This window comes from Sarcophilus harrisii, chromosome 4 (assembly GCF_902635505.1).
Source record: "Sarcophilus harrisii chromosome 4, mSarHar1.11, whole genome shotgun sequence".
NCBI lineage: Eukaryota > Metazoa > Chordata > Mammalia > Dasyuromorphia > Dasyuridae > Sarcophilus > Sarcophilus harrisii.
This window is the reverse complement of record NC_045429.1, coordinates 239,423,037-239,446,778: the sequence shown is the minus strand read 5'-3', so window position 1 is coordinate 239,446,778 and position 23,742 is coordinate 239,423,037. Positions and strand designations below refer to the sequence as shown.

Below are 23,742 nucleotides of genomic sequence, written 5' to 3'. Positions count from 1 at the left end.
GTTGTCTTAGGAGGTGTAGTTGATGACTCTTCTGGATCTGGATCATATATCTGATCCATTTTATAAGGCAACATTTATATGGCCCATTTTATAAGTGCAAACTCTCTAATATATGAAGAACTAAAGAAAAATTCAGAGTGAATGATTAATCTATTTATTACACCAGTATATTTCATTTTAAAATTTAGAGGCTGGCCTAAGTGCCCTACTCCCCCAAATTATAATTCAGTGTTAACAAATATTTGGACAAGAAAAGGATTTGTGTTATGACCTAATATCTCTGGAAATATGTAAGCAAAAGTGTCTCATGGATCTCAGCCAAAAGACCTTAAGTAAAGTTAAAGATCAGACCTTCCAATCCAATATATAGTTTATTTCTATCTTAATCAATCATTGGTCTAGGACTCTTGAGAAGCAGGAACACTGAATAAGCTTCACCAACAGATGACAGAGATGAGATTTTTTCAGGGATAAAGAATGGAGAAAATTATATTCTCTTTTTGTCTTGCTTCTATCTCATAGTTTAAGTAGCATGGACTAATGTTTGTGTGATCTCCTTTTACCACACTGATAATAAGTGAGAGAAAAACTAGCATAGTGGACTGAGAGCTGGCCTTAAAGACAGGAGTTGCTGATTTCAAGTTTTGCTGCTGACACATATTGACAATGTGACCCTGGACAAAGCATTTAACTTTCTTAATGCTCTAAACCAAGATTTCTTAAACTTTTCTCACTTATGACCCCTTTTTGCCTGAGACATTTTTACATAATCCTGGGCATAAAGATATATAAAATAGGTATACAAATCAAACACTTACTGATAATAAGTCATAATTTCATGACCCCCACATTCAGCTACAAGATCTTGTATGAAGTTGAGAACCACAGTTTAAGAAGCTAGATTCTGGACAACTCTTTATGATAATAAATTGCAGAGAAACTGATGATCATTGACAAAGACAGGAAGCTCCCAATACCAGTGAAATCTCAGGTTCAGCTCATTGCCTATACTATTTGTAGTGTTTCAGAATTACAAAAATTACAAGGGAATCAAGGCTTAGAAATTATTGTGCTTTTCTTCAAATACTTATACTTAAACCTTCTAAAAGTTACATATTTAATTTAGGCATACTATTGAAAATGGAGCATATTTGCTTTATCTTTACAGAAAATATATTTTATATGACATCCCAATATTTAATCTGTGATTTAAAATTGAGTTTTTATAAATGAGAACTTCTAAAATATGTTGTTTCACAAATGAGTCCTTATACAATTGATTTAACTTCCGGTTTTTGAATTTGCTAATGTATAGTTTTCTGTTTGTTTCTTTTTCTCTCTCTTGTTCTCATACACAAGCACACATATATACATGATACTATGAGTCACTGATCTATTTGAATCTTTGTTACTAAGAGCACTGTATATTCAAATTTAGTACAAACAAAACTATTCTTGGAAGATGGAAAAACACTAAAGCTAATTTGTGAGTAAATCCCTTTATGAGCTATTTTTAAAAAATATCTTTTTAATCTGCCTCCCCATAGGTGAAGAAATCTGAGAATTCTTGGACAAAAAGAGGCAAGAGGCCAAGTTTTGTGTGTTTCTATTAAATTAATAATCTTAGTGGATGTGACCATCTAAGGTATGCTGACAAATCTAAATTGCTTTATCCCTGAAGAACAACTCTGGATGAAAAAAGAGTCATTGAGAGAGAATACATTAAAATTTTCAGTTAAGGTATATTTAAAGATTGAAAAAAATATCCAAAAATAATCAGTTTTTAAATTATTATAGCTTTTTATTTACAAGATATATGCATGGGTAATTTTTCAGCTTTGACAATTGCAAAACCTTTTATTCCAATTTTTCCCCTCTTTTCCCTCCACTCCCTCCCCCAGATGGCAGGTAAACCAATACATGTTAAATATGTTAAAGTATATGTTAAATACAATATATGTATGTTATGCCACTGTCTCTTTGAACTGTTCTACTTCAGTTTCCCTGCTCTAGTTTCCCTTATTGTCCTGACTGAGTTTCCCTGAATTGTTCTACCTCAGTCTCCTTAACTGTTCTGCCTCAATCCCCTTAGTTGTAGCAACCCTCCACCCCCTCCCCCTCATTCCCCCCACTCTCACCCCCACCTCTCCGGTCTTTTAAGACTGAGGACCATTTGCTCTCAGGTTATAAATTGTCAATGGAAGACTCAAGATAAAGGGGAGATCAGACTTCCTGGCTCCTAACTCCTTCTGCCCTCAAGAATTTATGGCACTACCCCCCTCTAAAATATTCCAAAAGATAAGACTATCGTGGATACCTCATTGACACCTTTACTTCTGTTTATTCAAGCATCATGACTCTGGCTTCCAGTTTCCCCCCATCCTGCTAGAATCAAATTTATGGTCCTGAAACTTCCCACTCTCAATGTTCTGACTCTGCCCCTGCTTTGGTCTACCCCTGTAGCTGAGCCATGTGGCTATATATATCATTGAGAACTCACATTCATCACTGGATACTTTGAGATGAGAGTCCTGTCCAATCAATTATACTATCCAATTAATAAAATATTTAAAAACTCTCTACTCTCTATCTTGCCTCAGTTTCTCCGGCATTACATGTATACATATCCATACAGTTATTTTGCTGCATAAGAAGAATTGGACTTTGAAATAATGTACAATTAATCTGTGAAGGAAATCAAAATATGCAAGAAAACAAAAACAGAGGGATTGGAAATGCTGTGTAGTGGTTCACAGTCATTTCCCAGAGTTCTTTCGCTGAGTGTAGCTAGTTCAATTCATTATTGCTCTTTTGGAATTGATTTGGTTCATCTCATTGTTGAAGAGAGCCACATCCATCAGAATTGATCATCATATAGTATTGTTGTTGAGGTATATAATGATCTCCTGGTCCTGCTCATTTCATTCAGCATCAGTTCATGTAAGTCTCTCCAGGCTTCTCTGAAATCATCCTGCTGGTCATTTCTTACAGAACAATAATATTCCATAATATTCATATACCACAATTTATTCAGCCATTCTCCAATTGATGGGCATCCACTCACTTTCCAGTTTTTGGCCACTACAAAGAGGGCTGCCACAAACATTTTTGCACATACAAGTCCCTTTCCCTTCTTTAAGATCTCTTTGGGATATAAGCCCAGTAGTAACACTGCTGGATCAAAGGGTATGCACAGTTTGATAATTTTTTGAGCATAGTTCTTAATTGCTCTCCAGAATGATTGGATGTATTCACAATTCCATCAACAATGGATTATCTTTTCCTGTCATCCTAGCCAATCTGACAGGGGTGTCAGAGTTGTCTTAATTTGCATTTCTCTGATTAATAATGAATTGGAGCATCTTTTCATCTGGCTAGAAACAGTTTCAATTTCTTCATCTGAGAATTGTCTGTTCATATCCTTTGACCATTTATCAATTGGAGAATGGCTTGATTTCTTATAAATTAGAGTCAATTCTCTATGTATTTTGGAAATGAGGCCTTTATCAGAACCTTTGACTGTAAAAATGTTTTCCCAGTTTATTGTTTCCTTTCTAATCTTGTCTGCATTAGTTTTGTTTGTACAAAAGCTTTTCAATTTGATATAATCAAAATTTTCTATGTTGTGATCAATAATGATTTCTAGTTCCTCTTTGGTCACAAATTCCTTCCTCCTCCACAGGTCTGAAAGATAAACTATCTTATGTTCTTCTAACTCAAAAATAATCAATTTTTACTTGAGAATTGTTTAGTTAGCCTATTTTCAGCCTGAATGGCTGCTCAGGCATTAGTACAAGAGTATTCTAGTGTTTTTGTTGTGGTGAGTAGAGAGGCATGAAAGTGTTAATATATTTTGAAAAAATGCCTCACTTCTGCTTTGGATTACTTCATTCTCACAGCAGGTTATGGTCCATTAGAGTTTAGATAATGCCAAGTAAAATTCTATGTTGGATTCATCTCAGAAGATCTCACTGGGGACCCATGCCTAGATGAATAAAATTACTTTCTGTTCTTTTCCTCACTGAGGTTTACAGTGAAACAGTTGGTCTTTTCTTAATTGAATTTGATTAACAATCTGAAAGACTAGCCAGAGGGCTAATGAGTATTGACAAACGATTGAACATTTTGGTCAATTTTAATCAAATTAACTGTATATTAAGAAAACACTTGAAGACTAACAGGAAACTAAAAGGGAAATAAATTATTCTTCTAGCCTCATTGCTGTTCTGTCATGTCCCACTCTTCATGATACTGTGGATCATAACATGCCATACTGGCCATGGGGTTTTCTTGGTAAAGACATTGGAGTAGTCTGTGATTTCCTTCTCTTTTAAATTAAAGCAAACTTATATTAAGTGACTTGTCCAGAGTCACACAACCTGTATATGAAGTCAAGTTTGAATTCACCTCTTCCTGATTCTAGGCCCAGCCTTCTAATCAAGGAATCCCCTAGATATTTCCCTCTATGGCCTGCAGCATTATAATTTACCTTATGAACGTCATTATTTGAGAATGGGGCCACTTTGTGGTCAGCATTATTTCAGATCCAGGGTTTCAGTAGATATTGTATCTCTTCCTCACAGATAACTTTGGTATTTTTCTTTTCCCCCAGAAATCCCTTTTTCATTTATAATAACTAATGTGATTTGGGAGAGCAATTTCTAATTCCAAATGATGTGTTTGGGATTTAGCACCAAATGTTGGGGTTCAGTCATGTGAAGAATTCCCCATGGTTATTCTCTTTAGAAAAAGATAGGTTTATTTAAGAGAAGAGGTTTCAGACAAAAATGAAGAGATAAAATAGACACCAGGAATGGTAAATATGAAATAGAGTTGGGAGAGCATATAGTTAGCAAGGAAAGGGGTTTTAACAATTAATGATGAAAAAGACAAATTCCCTAGTGGAACTCACAATTTACCAGGAGAAAGGGAACACCCAATGAGGTTAGAGTATGCCCTTTGCTGGCAAGATATAAGAAGTAGAAAAGAATAGAGGCATGGTGGAGGATGAGAGGAAAGATGGGTGAGGGGTGAGGAGAAAGATAAGATAAGGTAAAGGGACATGGTGGACATAACCCAAGGGGGCACAGCAAAGATGGCATGAACCATGAACAGATTTTTAGGGGAAGTTTAGCTTCAGAGACTTGACATAACTCGGATTTCTGATTGGACTAGCGAAGCAGGGCTACCCATGACCTCCACAGAAGGTTGAAACTGAGCTTAAACGGATCCCCATCAGTGCCCTTCTCTCCCTTCCAGATGGAGTAATTCCATCAATATTTAGGACCTCATCAATAACAGGAGATCAATAGCAGGTACCTACCTTTCCTAGACATTAATGTCAGAGTGGCTTAATGGATAGAGGACTGAACTTAGGAAAATCTAGGTTAAAATTTTGCCTCAGATACATATTAGCTATGAGATCCTGAGCAAGTCACTTAATCTCCATTTTCTCAACTATAGAATGGGTATAATAAAACTTTATAGAGTTGTTGTGAGAATCAAATGCTATAATGTACATAAAATATTTTGTAAACTTTATTGAAACTTTATTGCCTTTATTGAAATATTTAAAATCAGAAAGGACATTAAAGGTCCTCTAGTCTAATAACTTTATTTTACAAGGGAGGAAAGTGATGTCCAAAGTTCAGAATTCAATCTGGTTTATTTGCTTCCATTGTATCATAGACTATCATTGTTAATAGCCTCAAAATAACAATTTAAAAGAGTTTGTTAAGTTGCTCATTCTTTTTTTAATTCCTTAAGGGGGAAAAAACCCCAGTAACTAAAATACTATTCTTATTCCCTTTTAAGAATCTATAAAATTCTGTCTCCAAAGGTAAAATGCCATTTGAGAATACAATACAAAAGAAAATGGAGATGGCTTGAGTCAAAAATAAGACAGGCTTGTTTTGGGCCTGAATACATTCTAAAATAATTTAAGCACTTGAGGACATCTTTCACACCTTCCAACAGCTGCTTTCTCTTATGAATTACTTTTTTAAAAAATGGCTATGGCCCTATGTATATAGCTTTTGGAAATGGGAATTTATAACTCTTCTTATCTTGGTCAGATAAAAGTAATAGATTTGAGACAGGAGACCTAGGTTCCAGATTTAGCTTGAGCAGTTACTAATGTTGGGTATCTCTTTCCTCATTTGTAAAAGAGAATGAGAATGCTTTTAATTCCTCACTCATAGCTTTATTTTGGGGATATAAATATATGCTTTGTTATCCTGTTAGTATAGTTAGTTAAGAGTGAATAATTATTAACTATGTATTCCCTGAGGAAGAGACAAGAGGTGGTATGTGTCAGGCAAGTCAAACCACCACCACTATCTCCCCTTAAACCCTGAAAGAGACAGTTTAGGACCCTGAATCCAAGAACCTTAGAAATAGGATTGTCCTCCAGAATATAAGATCTGTTTTTAGCCCACTCCCTGTGGCTAATATTGAAGGGAGAAATCATTGTGGAAAAGAGGCTCATCTTCCTCAACATCATCGATGATAGCAGTTTACCAGCTGTGAACAGCAGAGAAAAGAGCACAAGGATCTTGGGAGAGAAATTCTACTCCCTCTTCATCCAGTCTTCAGGTCCTACCTCTAGCTATGTGATCCTGGGCAAGCTACTTAAGCCTGTCTCAGTCTCTTCATTTGTAAAATGAGCTGGACAAGGAAATGGCAAACTGCTTCATTATCATTGCCAAGAAAACTCCAAATAGGGTCACAAAGAATTGAACATGACTAAAAAGTGACTCATCAATAACAAAAATTAAATGGTGGCATCCAGAACTGAACAAAATACTCTAGATTTGCTCTGACCAAAGCAGATATAGAAGAATTGTCACCTTATTCTTGGAAGCTATGTTTTTCATTACAGCACAAAATTACATTATTTCTTTTGGCTGCTCATACTGTTGACTCATATTGAGTTTAAAGTTCACTAAATCACTCAGATCCTTTTTCAGACAATTAAGTATGACTCTTCCTTCTTATATTTATAAAGATGATTTTTTTAAACCCTGACTGTAAGAATTTGCATTTATCAAGCCATTTTCCAGTTGATAAATGGTCAAAGGATATGAACAGACAATTCTCAGATGAAGAAATTGAAATTATTTCTAGCCATATTAAAAGATGTTCCAAGTCATTATTAATCAGAGAAATTCAAATTAAGACAACTCTGAGATACCACTACACACCTGCCAGACTAGCTAAAATGACAGGGAAAGATAATGCGGAATGTTGGAAGGGATGTGGGAAAACTGGGACACTGATAGAATGTTGGTGGAACTGTGAATACATCCAGCCATTCTGGAGAGCAATTTGGAACTATGCTCAAAAAGTTATCAAACTGTGCATACCCTTTGATCCAGCAGTGCTACTATTATATCCCAAAGAGATCTTAAAGAAGGGAAAGGGACCTGTATGTACAAGAATGTTTGTGGCAGCCCTCTTTGTAGTGGCCAGAAACTGGAAAATGAATGGATGCTGAATAAATTGTGGCATATGAATATTATGGAATATTATTGTTCTGTAAGAAATGACCAGCAGGACGATTTCAGAAAGGCCTGGAGAGACTTAAACAAACTGATGTTGAGTGAAATGAGCAGGACCAGGAGATCATTATATACTTCAACAACAATACTATATGATGATCAATTCTGATAGACGTGGCCCTGATGAACGAAATCAATTCCAATAGAGCAGTAATGAATGGAACCAGCTACACCCAGCAAAAGAACTCTGGGAAATGGCTAAGAACCATTACATAGAATTCCCAATCCCTCTATTTTTGGTCCGCCTGCATTTTTGATTTCCTTCACAGGCTAATTGTACACTATTTCAAAGTCCGATTCTTTTTGTACACCAAAATAACTGTATGGACATGTATACATATACTGTATTTAACTTATAATCTAACATATTTAACATGTATTGGTCAACCTGCCATCTGGGGGAAAGGGTGGGGGGAAGGAGGGGAAAAGTTGGAACAAAAGGTTTTGCAATTGTAAATGCTGAAAAATTGCCCATGCATATATCTTGTAAATAAAAAAGCTATATATTTTTTTAAATTGCATTTATATCCATTAACTTTCATTTTATTAGAATTAATCCAATATTTTAGCTCTTAAGGTCTTATTGGGAAAATAGGTATGGTGGCAGATGCCTCTAATCTCAGTGGCTGGTGGATCTCTTGAACTCAATGGTTCTGGACTATGCTGATGAGGTGTCCACATTTAGTTTAGCATTACTATTTCTCTTTTTCTTAGGATACTTAGCTTCCTTCAACAAGAATATGATGGTAACTGGTTTAATTTTAGAGATGTTGAAGTGATAGTGGAGTATTCAAATAACAGTATTATATAATCCACTGGTATCTATTGAATCTATCTATCTACCTATCTATCTATTCTTATACTGGGATCTTATATTAGAACCTAGCTTATTAAAGTGTGATTCACAACTCCATATGGGGTGAATGTGGGATAACAATATTATGATTCATTATCAGTAAATGTTTGATGTGTATACTTATTTTTTTAAAACTATCTACCTGGGGCCATGTAAAAACTTCTCTGGCAAAAACAAGTTATGAGTGGAAAAAGTTTAAGGAGCCCTATACTAGGCTATATGCTCTAGTCAGATAAAGACTGTTTTATTTAAATTCTGTGTCTTCTTCAGTATTTAGCATAGTGCTCAACACCCAGTTGTAGAATCATTTCAATAATGCCTGACTTTCTGTGATTCTATTTGGATTTCTTTTTTTTGGGGGAAATATACTTGAGTGATTTGCCATTTCTTTCTCCAGCTCATTTTGCAAATGAGAAACAAGTAATTATTTAACAAATAATTGGCTTGAATGAAAATAACTTCATATTTTGGGAAAAATCATTATTATAGTTGGGCACCATCATTGGAGAAAGGCAAGGTGACGATAGTGAAAAACATACAATTTGTAGTCATTGTTTAGACCTCGAAGAAATCACTTAACTATTTATTTGTTTACATATTATACTTCACATGTAAAATATAACTACTTTGAAGTCAGGGAATGTTTCATTTTTGACTCTGTGTCCCCGGTATCTGACACACAATAAATGTTTGATATATAGTTGTTGAATTGTTGAATCTTTAAAATGGATGATTTGAACTAGAGTTCACTAAAGCAAAAGCAAATAACGCCAGAATAGAACCATTCCCCTTATCATTCTTCTATTCCCTATATGTCTTGTGTGTGTGTAGTCATTAACAGGTTGCTTCTCAATGGGGCATTCTAATGAAAATGGGAGCTCCTTGAGGGCAGGGGCTATTTTTATCTTTTGAAGTATCCTCAGAATTTAGCACAAAGTCTGGCATGTATTAGGTGCTTAATACACACATTTTGACTAATGGATTAAAGAATTTTGACTTGTGGATTAAACACCTCTATTTAGGGCGTTTAGAAGGAACTAGAAGAAGGAATGGGAGCTGCTGAAGAACACAGAAAGGGGACAGTCAGAAAATGTAAGATCACAAGGATCAAGGAAGGTCAGTTTTCAGAAGAGACAGAGGAAATGACTGACCACAGTAAGGCTGAATGAGAAGAAAAAACTTGTAATTAGAGGAGCAAAAAGTGAAACTAGCTGACTCATGAAATTTCCTCCCTTGCTGAAGCTTTTCAAAGCTAAGCTGTCTGGCTCTTTACTTAGAAGATATTTGTATATGGGTTTCTTTTTCAAGTATGAGTTGTCTTAGGTGATTGTGCCCTAGATGGTTATGTACTTTCCAGTTCTGTGATTTTACAAAATCCAACTGAGAGGTCACAGAGAAGGTAGATAATATAAATTTTCAGGGTTTAATTTTCTCTTCTAGCTGAATATAGAAGATAGAAATTTTCTAAGTATGTTATCTTTTTTCCCCTTTGTCCCGTTTCCCCTAAATCAAATACTGTTTGTTGGGTTAAATGGTACTGGTTTATTAAAAAGGTAGAAATTGGGAGTAGTGATGAGGTCTTGGGTAGTTAGATGGGCCTTAGCAGAGAAAGCCTGAAATACTGATAATATTATAATAGTCCCCGAGGCAAGCAGAGAAGAGCACCTTCATCTCAGCCTTAAGGGGGCCTTTTGTTATTAATTTTTTATACAATGTTGTTATTTGCTCCTCCATCACCTCAACATCTCTAAAATTAAACCAGTCACCACCATGGAGGCAACTACATGGCACTGTGCATAGAGTACCTGGAATCAGGAAGGCACACAAGTGCAAAATTCAACCTCAGACAATTACTAACTATATGAGTCTGGTCAAGTTGCTTGCTTACCTTCTATTTGCCTCAGTTTCTTTAATTGTAAAATAGTGATTATAATATGTCATTCTAATATACACCATAGTCAGATCTACAAATGTTATATACTGCTCATACCACAGATCCTCACTAAACTTCTCAATGAATTTAGCCTGTCTTTACTTAATCCCACTTAATGGTATCTTCCTCCAGGTAACTTCTAGGGAACTTGTCTTCTCCCTTGTCTATCCCTTAGTTAACTGCTAAAACTACTTTCCTTACTAAAAACCCTTATAGATTTGATAATTGATAATAGATTGATAATAAAATCTTTGCCCCTTGACTTAGAGGCCTATGCTTACAAATTCTTTCGGAATGACTTGTGATACCAACTTGTAACCACAATATACTTTTGGAGTATCACCCCATACCTTATCATTTGGTTGCTACCCCCATCATTCTGATAGCTTAGTATGGGAAGAATGATTGTACTCTGTAACCTCAACAGAAGTACTAGTTTAGTTTGTAAGTCCTGGGAAGGAAAAACTTGTCTGCTCTTAAAGGTTAGGAAAGGGAACCAAATTCTGGAGACATCTTTTCTCCACTCCTACTATAGTAGCACATACCTAATTAGCAATTTTGAGTTTGATGGCCATCTAAAAGGCTGGGAATAAAAGTCTACTTTGGTTTGTCTCCTATAGGAGAGATTTCCTACACATAACTATACTGAGTTCATAGAATCATAGATTTAAAGCTGAAAGATATCTTTAAGCTCATTAAGTGCCACCTTCTCATTTTATAGTTGAGGAAACTAAGGCACAAGAAAGTTAAGCACCTTGTTCAGTGTCATTATTTTGTTGTTTGACCATGACTTCAGGGAAGGGATGCTATGACATGCAAATAAATTGGATTTAAGGGAGGGAGGACTGTGCAAAGTCATGAGCTTCCCTTTCTCCCCCAGAGACATCTGGAGCCAGTGGCAAGATATAGATCAGTATTTGGAGATGGCTCTGGATGCATTAGGAGACCTTGACCTTTTAACCTAAGGTCTTTAACAGGTCTTTTTAGTTTGACTGAGGCAATGCCCATTCAGTGATTAAAGCTAGGTAAGAAGGAAATGAGGCAAAACAAAAAGGACCTTTTTCATGGAGTTAAAAAAATATCAATCTGTGAGCAGAAGACTCAAGATTTCCTCCCTCCCTCCTTTCTTTTTCTTTCCTCCCTCCCTCCCTCCTTTCCCTTCCTTCCTTCCGTCCGTCCTTCCTTCCTTCCTTCCTTCCTTCCTTTCTTAATGCTTTACCTAAAGAAATGGAAAATTTAATTGGGGTTCATAGGCTAGATTTGTTTCTTAAGGACCATGTCTTAAAACCAAATCACTCTAGTTCTCACTGATAGGTCAACAAAAGGTCCCAGGCCAAGCCCACTTGGTCTTTGGGCCCTTATTGCTTCAGAATAAATGTAAATGTAAAATAGCACTTGTCCAGCATCACATTGGTAGTAAATGTCTGAATTTTCAAATCTAGGTTTTTCTCATTCCAATTTTAGTGAGAGAAATTATTATTACTATCTAATTATGGGAGAGATCCAGGCTTTTTCACTGTCTTATTTCCTTGTTTGAAGCCTAGTTTTTGAAGGACATTATTGACTTCTGTTAGGTAAATTCCAGCACACAATGTTTTATTCAGGTGTGGGTGAGGATAAATTCTTGATTAGGTTGCCTAAGGCTGGAGTAGTTAGGAATTAAATGATGTGATCTAAGTCAAACACTCCCCCCCTTCCCCCAGCCCTTCATTAGAATAGATCAGCCTCTTATTAAAATATTCATTCTCTTTCATTAATTGTTAACCAATCAGAGTTGATTTCTACCTTCAGGAACACCCACTTTCTAAAGGCATATAAGCACTGAGTAGGTTCTGTGATTTGTCTTTGGTCTAAGAGAGATGACCAAATGACAACCTTTTATTAATACTATGCTAGTATTGTTAATAAAATGATTGATTGCCCAGAAACTAGGTTTCTCAAGCTTTTTAAATGTCACACCAGTGATCTCTGTCCATTGTACCACACTCTCAAATCTCATTTTAGAACAGACATGAAATGAGAATTTCATTTCACTATAGTTAATTTCAGCTCATTTTGTTCTATGTAAAATCAATCTTTCCACTTTAGTTTAATATCTCCTGTTGGCCTAATAATTAACCCTGGTTCTCTGTATAAGTAAGCTCTGGCAGATATTTTCTAGATAGAAAAGGATTACAAAATGAGAGTACGAAGGAATTTTAGAAGTCATCCTAGTCTACCTCTACCCTTATCTTATAAATGAGAAAATTGAGTCCGAGGACATTGTTGCTTGTCCAGAGGCTAATAAAAGGGAGAATAAGGATTGAACCCAGATCCTCTGACTTAAAAATCTAGCACTTTTCCCAGTTTACTAGCTGCCTGAAGGCTTGTTTTAGGGTCTGGCCTCCTTCTTTGAAAAGTTTCTATTTCCTGACTCTGGGCAGTTTTAACTGGCTCTCTCCCTATTCCTGGAATACTTTTTCTCCTCATATCAGTCTTTTGGCTTCCTTTGGGTCCCAGTTAAAATTCCACCTGCTACAGGAAGCCTTTCAAGATTCCCTTAATTCAAGTGTCTTCCTTCTATAGATTATTTACAATTTCTCCTATATGAGTCTTGTTCATATATAACTGTACTTTTACAACTATAATTCTTAACACAGTGTCTGGTCCATACTAGGCAATTAATAAATGTCTATTGACTGAGGACTAGCTTAGTTGAATTTGGTCACGACCTAATAGTTGATGAACCAGGTGATAATCTTTTGGCCTTAGTCACACATGAAGAAACATCATCCTGGACCCAGAGTCACATGATTAATCTCTGTCACTCAATAGCCAAGTGATCTTTAGAAAGTCACTTCATTTTTCTGGTGCTCAGTTTCCTTAGATTTAAAATGAGAAAATTGGACTAAAAGGCTCCAAGTTTCTCTTCCACTTTAAATTTTTGAAATACAAATTTGCTTGAAGAATGGGGAAGGGAGGGATGAAGGAAGGGGGAGTTTGCAAAAGATTTATGGTTCAAGGATATATGAGAGCCAGGATCAGAGAAGCAAGAACAGGAAGAGGAACATGAATGGGCCTGGATATTTGAGCTTGTAGATCCCAGTTAAGAAGAATCAAAGATAGACTCCTAGGTGGACTGATTGAGTGCGTCAAAAGTCTCTCTTGGAGCCCAAAGTTCCAAGCCAATTTCTCAATCCAGCAGAGATCCAGGTTTCTCTGAGACATTCTCCTGCTTTCACTTTGAGGGTTTATTTTTTGGGGGAGGGGAGGTGGGAGGTTATGGAGCATGAAGCTCCAGCAGTAAAGAACACAACACCACATAGTAAAATTAATAGAAGTGGTTTTTTTTTTTAAATTTGGATATCTTTAAGAATTCTTTACATATGAATTTGTGTAAAGTGAGAACTGTCTGTAAATGCTCTGGGTAATCCTTTCCTGGCCTAGGTCAGCTAAAATGTGGAAGAAATTGACTATCAAAGTCAATCTCATGTAATCATTTAAACTCTGGAATTTAAATTTTACAGTTATATTCAAATTCACACCTGGAAACTTCATTTATTTTAATAGTCCAAAAACAATAGTATCTCACTTCTCTAATGCTTTACAAGATGATTCTATTTTTATTGCAACTTTATGAGGTCAGTATGGCAAATTCTAATTATACTAATTTTTAAGAAAATTGACTATTGTTGACTCTAGGACTTCTGACTCAAGGACCAGGTTATTTAAAAACAAGTTATTAAAAAACTTTTTTTGCTATTGTCTGAGACACAGTAAGTGCGCATTATGGTGCAGTTGCTTGATTAATGAACCCAGATTACATATACCCCAAATCTATTTTTTTTTATTTTTTATTTAATAGCCTTTTATTTACAGGTTATATGCATGGGTAACTTTACAGGATTAACAACTGCCAAACCTCTTGTTCCAATTTTTCACCTCTTACCCTCCCCACCTCCTCCCCTAGATGGCAGGATGACCAGTAGATGTTAAATATATTAAAATATAAATTAGATACACAATAAGTATACATGACCAAACCGTTATTTTGCTGTACAAAAAGAATCAGACTCTGAAATATTGTACAATTAGCTTGTGAAGGAAATCAAAAATGCAGGTGGGCATAAATATAGGGATTGGGAATTCAACGTAATGATATACCCCAAATTGAAAACAGGGCAGCCTGCTGGCCAAGAGGATGTTAGGAAGTTAGAAAGATTTATTGTTCCTGAGTTCAAATCTGGCCTCAGACATTAGTTTTATGACCCTGAGCAAGTCACTTAACTGCCTCAGTTTCCTCATCTGTAAAATGAGCAGAAGAAAATTGCAAACCATTCTAGTATCTTTGCTAAAAAGCCCCAAATGGTTTCTCGGAGGCTGACAGAACAACTACAAATTTAATCCCAGTATTATGCACATTCCTGACTGACCATTGCCCAATAATCCCGGGGGTAGGGGAAGGGGGAATGACAAGAATTCCTGAAGAGGGCTTCTGCGCATGTCTGCTCGGAGAGCGCAGACCTGGCGGAGTTCTAGGGGCCCAGCGCGTGCGCAGTGAGCCCGGCCGGCTTTGGGAGGGTGTGGGGAGCCGGGGTTCTTCCTTCAGAACCGGCCCGGAAGTGGGCTCCCGCCGCTTTTCCTCGCTCCCTCCCCCCTCCCGGTGGCCGGCTAGGGCCGTGCGTGCGGGGCCCGGCGTGCTGCGAGGAGGCGGAGACACGTCGGCGCTGCTGCCGCCGCTGGTGCTGCCCCTGGTGCCGCTGCTTGTGCCGCCGCCGCCTCTCGGTCTCTCTCCTGGCGGAGCCAGGTGTGTTCGGCCCCGGCAGCCTCCGCGCCTAGCGCCAGTCTTCGGCTCGGCTCTGCCCTGCTCTCCCCGGCCCGGCCCCCGCGATGGCGACGCGCTCGTGCCGGGAAAAGGCTCAGAAGCTGAATGAGCAGCACCAGCTGATCCTGTCCAAGCTGCTCAGGGAGGAGGACAACAAGTACTGCGCCGACTGCGAGGCCAAAGGTAGCGAGCGAGCGAGCGAGGCCCGGGGCGGGTGGCGGGCGTCCGGGGCCCCGGGTCCCGAGGGGCACGAGCTGGCCTCGAGGGCGCCCCGGGCCGAGCCGCCGGCCCTGCCCGGCCCTTGGCCACCGGCTCGGGTTTCAGGCCTGGGGGCGCGGTCAGCCCATTCCCACCCCGCCCTCCGCCCCCACGCCGCCTGCTGGGAAAGGGGGAGCTGGTGGCCACCGTGAGCCCTTCCTCGCCTGGACCTTGGTCCTCTCTGTGCGGGAGCCGATGCGTGCCCGGAACCCCCTTGAGCATCGGGGTCACGTAACGCCTTCCAAACTTAGGGATGCCCAGAAGTGGAGAGGAGCGGTCGGGGGCCTGGGGATGGTGTCCCCGGAAGGACCCTTTTGAGGGGCTCGCCCTCTCCTAGGGCAGTGTCCTTCCCCCGCACTTATGCCCCTGCCTGTCCTCCGGGTACTAGGGCTGCCCTCCAGCTTGCGCTTTGGGGCTCTTGTCATCGCTTCCCCCAAGGAGAAGTGTTTGCTGCCCATTTTTAGAGGGGGTGAGGAGGGGGAGATGACAATATATGGATTTAGGCGGGCCTTTTCTGGGTTTTGAGATTTTTTTTTGCCAGTGGGGGTGGTGGTGGTGGTGGATAAGGCTGATCACGAGTCAATGAAGAGGCATTTCATTTTCATTTTTGGAGGCTCGGTGCACAGTGAGCCTGGGTATAAACTGTGTTCTCAGCCTAGAAGCTTTGAAAGGCCAGATGCTGGAGCTCTTTGAAGGAGCGTGTCTCTTGCTGGGGAGGAGGGCAATTGCCTACTAAAGGTCAGGAAGGCATTTTATTGGTCCAAAGACACAAAACACCTGATTTTAGTTTAATGCTGTTGGAGGGCTTTTTTTTTTTTTTTTTTTTTAACCACAGGCTGTGACACAATATACACATAATATACCCATAGGTACATATATAGATACATATGTATATATACTTATCCCATTCGTTTTGGGGTAGACGTTTACCATTTCAGAAATTTAGATTAAAAAAAAAATGTTTCAGTGATTTTATAAGCAGCTCCGTTTAAAAAAAAAAAAAGATTGTATGGTTGCATTGGTATGTTATTCACTGGGAAGTAGGTAAATTTATCCAAAAGCAAAGACTATTTTTGGCAGTGTTTGAAATTCCGGGCATTATTTGACCTAGTCTTTTCCTGAGGCTTCATTATCCATCCCCCATATTAACTACATGAGTCATGTTTCAGTGCCTTTGCAATACTTGCTTAGACTAAGCAATCTAAAAAATCAGAAAGTTTCCTAACCACTAGTAGTGAATGTGGGCATGTCCTTCAGACTATTAAAATAGACATTTTGACTCACATCAATTTGAATGATACTTCTTAATCCTATGTAACTTTTTGGGTGAAGCTTTTTTTTTGGTTTTAAACGAAAATCATAATTCTGACAGCAGTTGAAATTTTAAGTATTCCTATTGTGTGATCAAATAAACTTGTGTATATGTTTGAGAATACTGTTACATGTAATGGACATGTTTATGAAGTTATAGTAATATACTGGCCTGCCATTTTGGGTAATATGTTTAAATACACTGATATTTTATTAATCTTATTTGCCAGGCTTTGTCATTTACTAGGTGTATAAACTTACATAAAGGATTTTATTTTTCTGTACCTCAGTTTTTTATCTGCAGATTGGAGGTGCTGGACTAAATGAACCTGCACAGTTTTTTCCAGCTCTAAGATTTTATGAATCCGTGAGCTGATGTTGCATCTTCTGGTGCTTAAATACTACATCATAAATTATCTTTTAAAACTCATATGCCCACCAGAATAAATAGTTAATTTCTTTGCTTAGTTGTTGTAGTAGTAGTTTCGGGGTGGATAGATGTGATGGAGGGCAAAATACTAAATAGTTTGACCCTACTTGTACCTGGGGAATAAGAATGGCGATATGGCCTAGACCTTCGAATTCACGGGTATAGGGAAATGTTGGATAAGGAAATTATCTACCAATGCTGGTCAGCTCCTCTTGACTTAACAGTCTTTAAGAGAATTGCCTAAAAACCTGAGAGGTTTGTTAATTGACTTCTCATTGTTGAACAGCTGGTACTTGTCAGAGGCTGGACTTGAACCTAGGTTTTCCTACCTCTGAAGCCTGCTTCCATCCATCACTTCTCATTCTACTTCAACGCAGCTTTTCCCAGGGAGGAAAGGAACATGATTGAATTGTTTCTTTTTTTGATTTTTAAATTTTTTGCAGTTATCTTATTTTAAACTTCACAAATTATATTTAGGTTTGGGGGCAGCAAGGTAGTGCAATGGATAGAGGACCAGCCCTCAAGTCAGAATGCCCTGAGTTCAAATTTGTCCTCGGGCACTTTATACTTCCTAGCTGTGTGACCCTGGGCAACTCACTTAACCCCAGTTAAGGGGGTAGAGAGAGAGAGATATTTAACTACATAAAAAAAAATAACTTTCTTTGACAAGGAAATATATTGTTTCCAGGGCCAGAATTTTGTGTTTTAATTAAAATTGGCTATGTAATTTTAAAACTTCAAAATTGATGGCAGTTGTGCTATGTAAAGGGACTTAATAGTTTGACTTTTGGATAGTTTTTATAGTAGAATCCTGTTACAGAGTTAATGATTTGGATGTCAGACTTCAGGTGAAATAACATGAACAAAATTGTAATTAGAAATGTAGAAGGACTTTTTGGCATAAACATATAACCTAATTTTTTTAGTCTTGTTCCACAATACTGGTTTCATCATGGGTCCCAATATATGTGTAAATATTTTTCTCTAAGGAACCTCTCCGACTTTTTTCATGGCTTTAAGTATAGCATACAATTTTGTTTTCAAATTTATTATAGCTTTAAAAAGAAGCAGGTTAGGACTTGGCTTGGTGATCTCCAGGCATATTTACCAAAATTAAAACTTAGCTTTCTTTTTACAGTAGGTAATAGAACTCTGTAAATCTGATTTTAAAATCTTCCTGAGTTGTTAAGTCTCCTATCTTCTTTTCTTATATTGACTCAGGAAGTCACTTTTGAAAGAGGAAAAGAATGATACAGGCTAAGTTCCTGCTATTGATCTTACTCTTACCAAGACTGTCTGGAAACTTGGGAATCTGAACGAACAGATGGAGCTATGTTTCCTCTCCCAAGTCTTCTCCTTCATTCTGTGGGAATTTCAGTAACCCTACTGGTGCTAGATTATGGATGGGATACTTGAGAAATTTGGGCAACTTGCCAATTTGAAATATAATTGCCATCATTTGAAGCCTCATCTACCAAATTTGTACCAAAAAAAAGTTAAAGAGATGGCTTTGATTTTATATATATATATATATATATATATATACACTCATTAATGAAAAATTCGTGTCACTTGTTCAGCCAGTTACTGGCAAGGTAATCTTATGAAAATATATGGGTACCAGTTACTCAGGAACTCTAGGAGTAAACAGAATCTTAGAATTCCTAGTTGTAAGAGAATTTAGAGATCATATAATCTGATCATCTTCCCCTCCCTCCCCCCAATATGACCTAGAGTGATTATACCTTGCCCAAGGCAAGTTGGTAAAAGAAATATTGGGCAGGCAAAAACTAATTTTACAGTTAGTTACTGAAGAAACACAATGTAGGTATAGGTTTCCAATCCTCTTCTCTAATTTTTCTTTCCTAAAATAATACTTGCATTTGATTACTTTTTAATTTCTTTTTATTTAATTAATTTTTTAATTAAAGCTTTTTATTTTCAAAACATGTACATAGATAATTTAATTTTCAACATTCACTCTTGCACAACCTTGTGTTCCAAAATTTTTCCATCCAATATGTGTTATACCATGTGCAATTCTTCTTTACATATTTCCATCTTTATCATGCTACATAAGAAAAATCTGATTAAAAAGGGAAAAAATGAGAACAAAAACAAAAACCAAGCAAACAACAACAAAAAGAAAATACTGTGTTGTGATACACATTCACTCCCCACAATCCTCTTTCTGGATGCAGATGGCTCTCTATTATAAGTTAAGCCATATGTAACAAAATCTAAAATCCCAGCCATTATTAACTTTGCTCTTAAATTGGAACTGTGAAGGAAAGCTGGATCCTCCTGTTTGGTGTTTAAAGAACTTTTAAAAAATATTCCTTTTACCACTCAGATTGGCTAAAATGACAGGAAAAGATAATGATGAATGTTGGGGGGGAATGTGGGAAAACTGACATTAATATATTGTTAATGGAATTGTGAAAGGATCCTACCATTCTGAAAAACACTTTGGAACTATGCCCAAAGGCATATCCTTTGATTCAACTATGTCTCTTCTGGGTCTGTATCCCAAAGAATTCATAAAAGAGGGGAAAACGTTTGTAGCAGCCCTTTTTGCGGAAGCAAGGAACTACAAATTGAGTGGATGTTCCTTAGTTGGGAAATGGCTGAATAAGTTATGGTATATGAATGTTATGGAATATTATTGTTCTATAAGAAACGATCAGTAGGATGATTTCACAGAGTCCTGGAGAGACTTACATGAACTGATGCTTAATGAAGTGAGTAGAACCAGGAGAATATTGTGCACAGTAACAAGAAGGTTATGTAATGATCAACTGTGATGAACTTGGCTCTTTTCAAGAATGAGGTGATTCAAGGCAATTTCAATAGATTTGTGATGGAAAAAGTCATCCACATCCCGAGAGGTATACAGACTGTGGATCAAACCAAAGTATTTTCACCTTTTTAAATTGTTGGTTGTTTGCTTGCTTGATTTTTGATCTAATTTTTCTGTTGTTGTTCAGCATGATGAATATGGAAATACAGAAGAATTGCACAGATTTAAGTTATATCAGATTGCTGTTTTGGGAATGAGGAAGTGAAGATGAGAGGGAGAAAAATCTGGAATACAAGGTTTTTTGAAGGTGAATGTTGAAAACTATCTGCATGTATTTGGGGGAAAAATACCATTTAAAACAAAACAAAACAAAATTCAACAGTTTGAAAGCTTAAAACATGTATTCTTCTGTAAAATAACTTTACTTATTCTTTCTTGAGTGATATTTCTTCTGTGCTTGCCAGTTGGAGGTTGCAACACCAACCTACATCTCTCTCAAATTTGTGTATAGTCACTTTATTTTCAGGAATGGATCTCCACTCTTAATTGTAGCTACATCCCAGATTTGAAGGATTTTCACAGAGCTTTAAATATTAAGATGTAGCAAAACTACAAAAGGTTAAAAAAAAAAGAAAACTAATGGGTAGAATTTGGATAGGGCGTAGGATGTTATCCAAGTAGTGAGCTAATGTTCTAAACTATTAGAGCTATCTCCAGAAAATAATAGGATATTTTGTGATAAAATAATATTCTTTGATATTGAAATGTTCTGGCAGAAGCTGGTTCACTGCTTGTCAGGGATGCCATAAAGGGAATTCTTGGATTAGTGAGTCCTTTGACCTTTATAATAACTCTTTTAAGATTTTGCTGATTCTTCTACTTCTATTCCTTTTGTTCTTTATTCTCCACACTCCTCTCCCCTTTTCCCAGCTGGCGCACACATACTTAAATATCCATTCTAAAAGTGGCTTTCTGGGAGACCCCAGAAAAGGTAGCTATGATAGTCATGAAAATGTTGCTATTTTCAAAGCTGTATGGTAGAGATAGTGCTTTTTGATCTTAAATTCCAATGGGTAAGAAAAGAGATCTTTGGAAGTAATCTTTGGGAGACTAACCTACAGATTGTATTTGATACTTTAATTGATGTAGGTGCAAAATAGTGGAGGGAGCTAGATGGCTCAGTGATAGAGTGCTGGGCCTGGAGATGTGTTCAAATCTCAGTCTCAGACACTTAACTCTCTGTGTGTGATCCTGGAAGCTATCGCATGTGCATTGGCCACACCCAGGTGAACCTTCTAAGCAAGATGTGGCTAAACAAGCTGAGAAGTCTCAAACCTGTATGCATCTGTCACCTCCAAGTATGTGAAGACTTCCCTGGCAAAATGGGGGGATGGGAACAATTTGTACGAATGGCCACGAAGGAGACAGAAGCACATACTGTGGAGTGCTTAGAGCTTAGGCAGGTATCAAAGATGCCAAGGTCATCCTGGGCCATTGGTAGGGTCATCAACTTTTTCCTGACACTGGTTTTCAGTTATTCTGAAAGAGACAGTGTGGCTGACAACTTTGAGCATTTCCGTCTCACCTAAATCTAACTTATCAACCTTTGAAAACAAAGGATGAACAACAAATGACTTAACCTCTGTTTAGCTTAATCCACTAGAGAAGGAAATGGCAAAACTACTTCAGTGTCTTTGCCAAGAAGAAATACTGTGAAAGTGTGGTCCACGGTGTCACCAAGAGTAAAACCAGTGGATAATATGTAGCTATATTTCTTAAACAGGTGGGACAACTGGGGAATTTTTGCATTTATTAAGCTATTTCATTTTTATGATTAACTATAAGTTGTTTTTAAGTGATTCCATTTAAGACTGAGCTCTATCAATCTTCCTTGCATTTAAAAAATATTTTATTACTATCACCATTTTTTTGTTGTCATTGTTGCAGTGTTTCAGAGCAGACAATGATCTGTATTAGTGGTTTTCTTAGCTGAGAGTTTATTTTTTTCTTGAAAATCACAGGTAAGGTTCTTATCTCTGTTCCTATTGTTAAATAAATTGTCATAGTGTGTGTATGTGTGTGTGTGTGTGTATATATATATATATATATATATTCTGATTCTGCTTTCTATATTTGTATTTTTTTGTGATGTTGATCAAATTTGCTGTTTCCTTGTCTGTAAAATGAAATAGTTGGACTAGATGACCTCAGTAATTCATTACAGCTTTAGAGCTCTCATCCTATATATGACTTTGTTTTAGATTTCAACTTTCTTTGTTACTGATTATATGTCTAATTTGAGCAAGTCATTTCTCTTTGGGCTTTGATTTCCTCATTGTAAAATGAGAGTTGGGCAAGATGATCTCTGAAATTACTTCCAAATCTGAATCTTTGTACTTATGAGCCCTTTTCATTAATGCACTTCTAACTATATACTCACTGAATAAATGTTTACTGATTTGAACATATTGTTTTTTTTTTTTTTTTATTTAATGGCCTTTTATTTACAGGTTATATGTATGAGTAACTTTACAGCATTAACAATTGCTAAACCTCTTGTTCCAATTTTTCATCTCTTACCCCCCACCCCCTCCCCCAGATGGCAGGATGACCAGTTGATGTTAAATATATTAAAATATAAATTAGATGCACAATAAGTATACATGACCAAACTGTTATTTTGCTGTACAAAAAGAATCAGACTCTGAAATATTGTACAATTAGCTTGTGAAGGAAATCAAAGATGCAGGTGTGCATAAATATAGGGATTGGGAATTTAATGTAATGGTTTTTAGTCATCATCCAGAGTGATTTGAACATATTGTTATCCACATTTTACAAATGTAAAAACTTGAGATACAGTGTTTAAGTGACTAGTCTAAGGTCATACAGCTAGTAATTGATGGAACCCAACCTAATCCCTGATCTTCAGTTCCAGAATTACATAGTTGGATTGGATTCCAGAAGTCATTTACTCCAACTCACAAATGAACAAGAATCTCCTGTGCAGCAAAGGTATTTCCAGACCCTAATAGGTCTGATGAAGCAGATTTTTTTACTGACAAAATGGATGTTAAGGAAATCTTCATGAAGAAAGTGCTATTTAAATTAATCTTTAAAGGATAAATAGTAATACAGTGAATAAAAAAAAGAAAGAAAAACATTCTAGTCGTTAGAATAAACTTTAATACAAAGATAGGAACTCACATTGTGGGTTCCAGAAAGAGAGATTAATCTGTTGGGTTTCTAGCAGATATTATTTTTTATTATTGTTAAAGCTTTTTATTTTCAAAACACATACATAGATAATTTCATCATCATCACAAAACCTTACATTCCAAATTTTTTCCCTCCTTTCCCCCCACTCCCTCCCCTAGATAGCAAGTAATCTAGTATATGTTAACATGTACAGTTCTTAAATCTATATTTCCATAGTTATCATCTAGCCTAGATTATGAGCTGAGTAATATAATGGTATGAAAAACGAGGGAAAGGGATATGTGGGAAGGAAGTTGTCAAATATTATAGGAAGGTGTTGAGGGCATTGTACACAGTGATTACCATGGGAATATAAGAGGTTAGGAAAATGAAGAATCAAAGATAATACCAAGATTTCAAGTATGGGAGATAAGAATGAAAAGTGGTGCTTCTCAGAGAAATGACAGAGTTCCAGCAGAGGCTTAGGGGAAAGTTAAAATAACAGTTTGGGCATGTTGAGTTAGGATGCTAGTGGCAACATCTATGTAGAGATGCGTAGGCAGTTGCAATATTAGAAACTGAAATATAAATTT

At 37.1% G+C, this 23,742-nt stretch overlaps 1 protein-coding gene across 1 annotated transcript in view; it reads left to right on the top strand.

The window, feature by feature from the left end:
• Positions 1-14,903: 14,903 nt before the first annotated feature.
• Positions 14,904-23,742, top strand: part of SMAP1 (small ArfGAP 1) — a 196,077-nt gene continuing 187,238 nt past the window's right edge. The window contains exon 1 of the mRNA XM_031964663.1: positions 14,904-15,335. Within this exon, the coding sequence (XP_031820523.1) occupies positions 15,218-15,335 (118 nt within the window). The 5' untranslated portion in view covers positions 14,904-15,217. The remainder of the gene's footprint in view (positions 15,336-23,742) is intronic.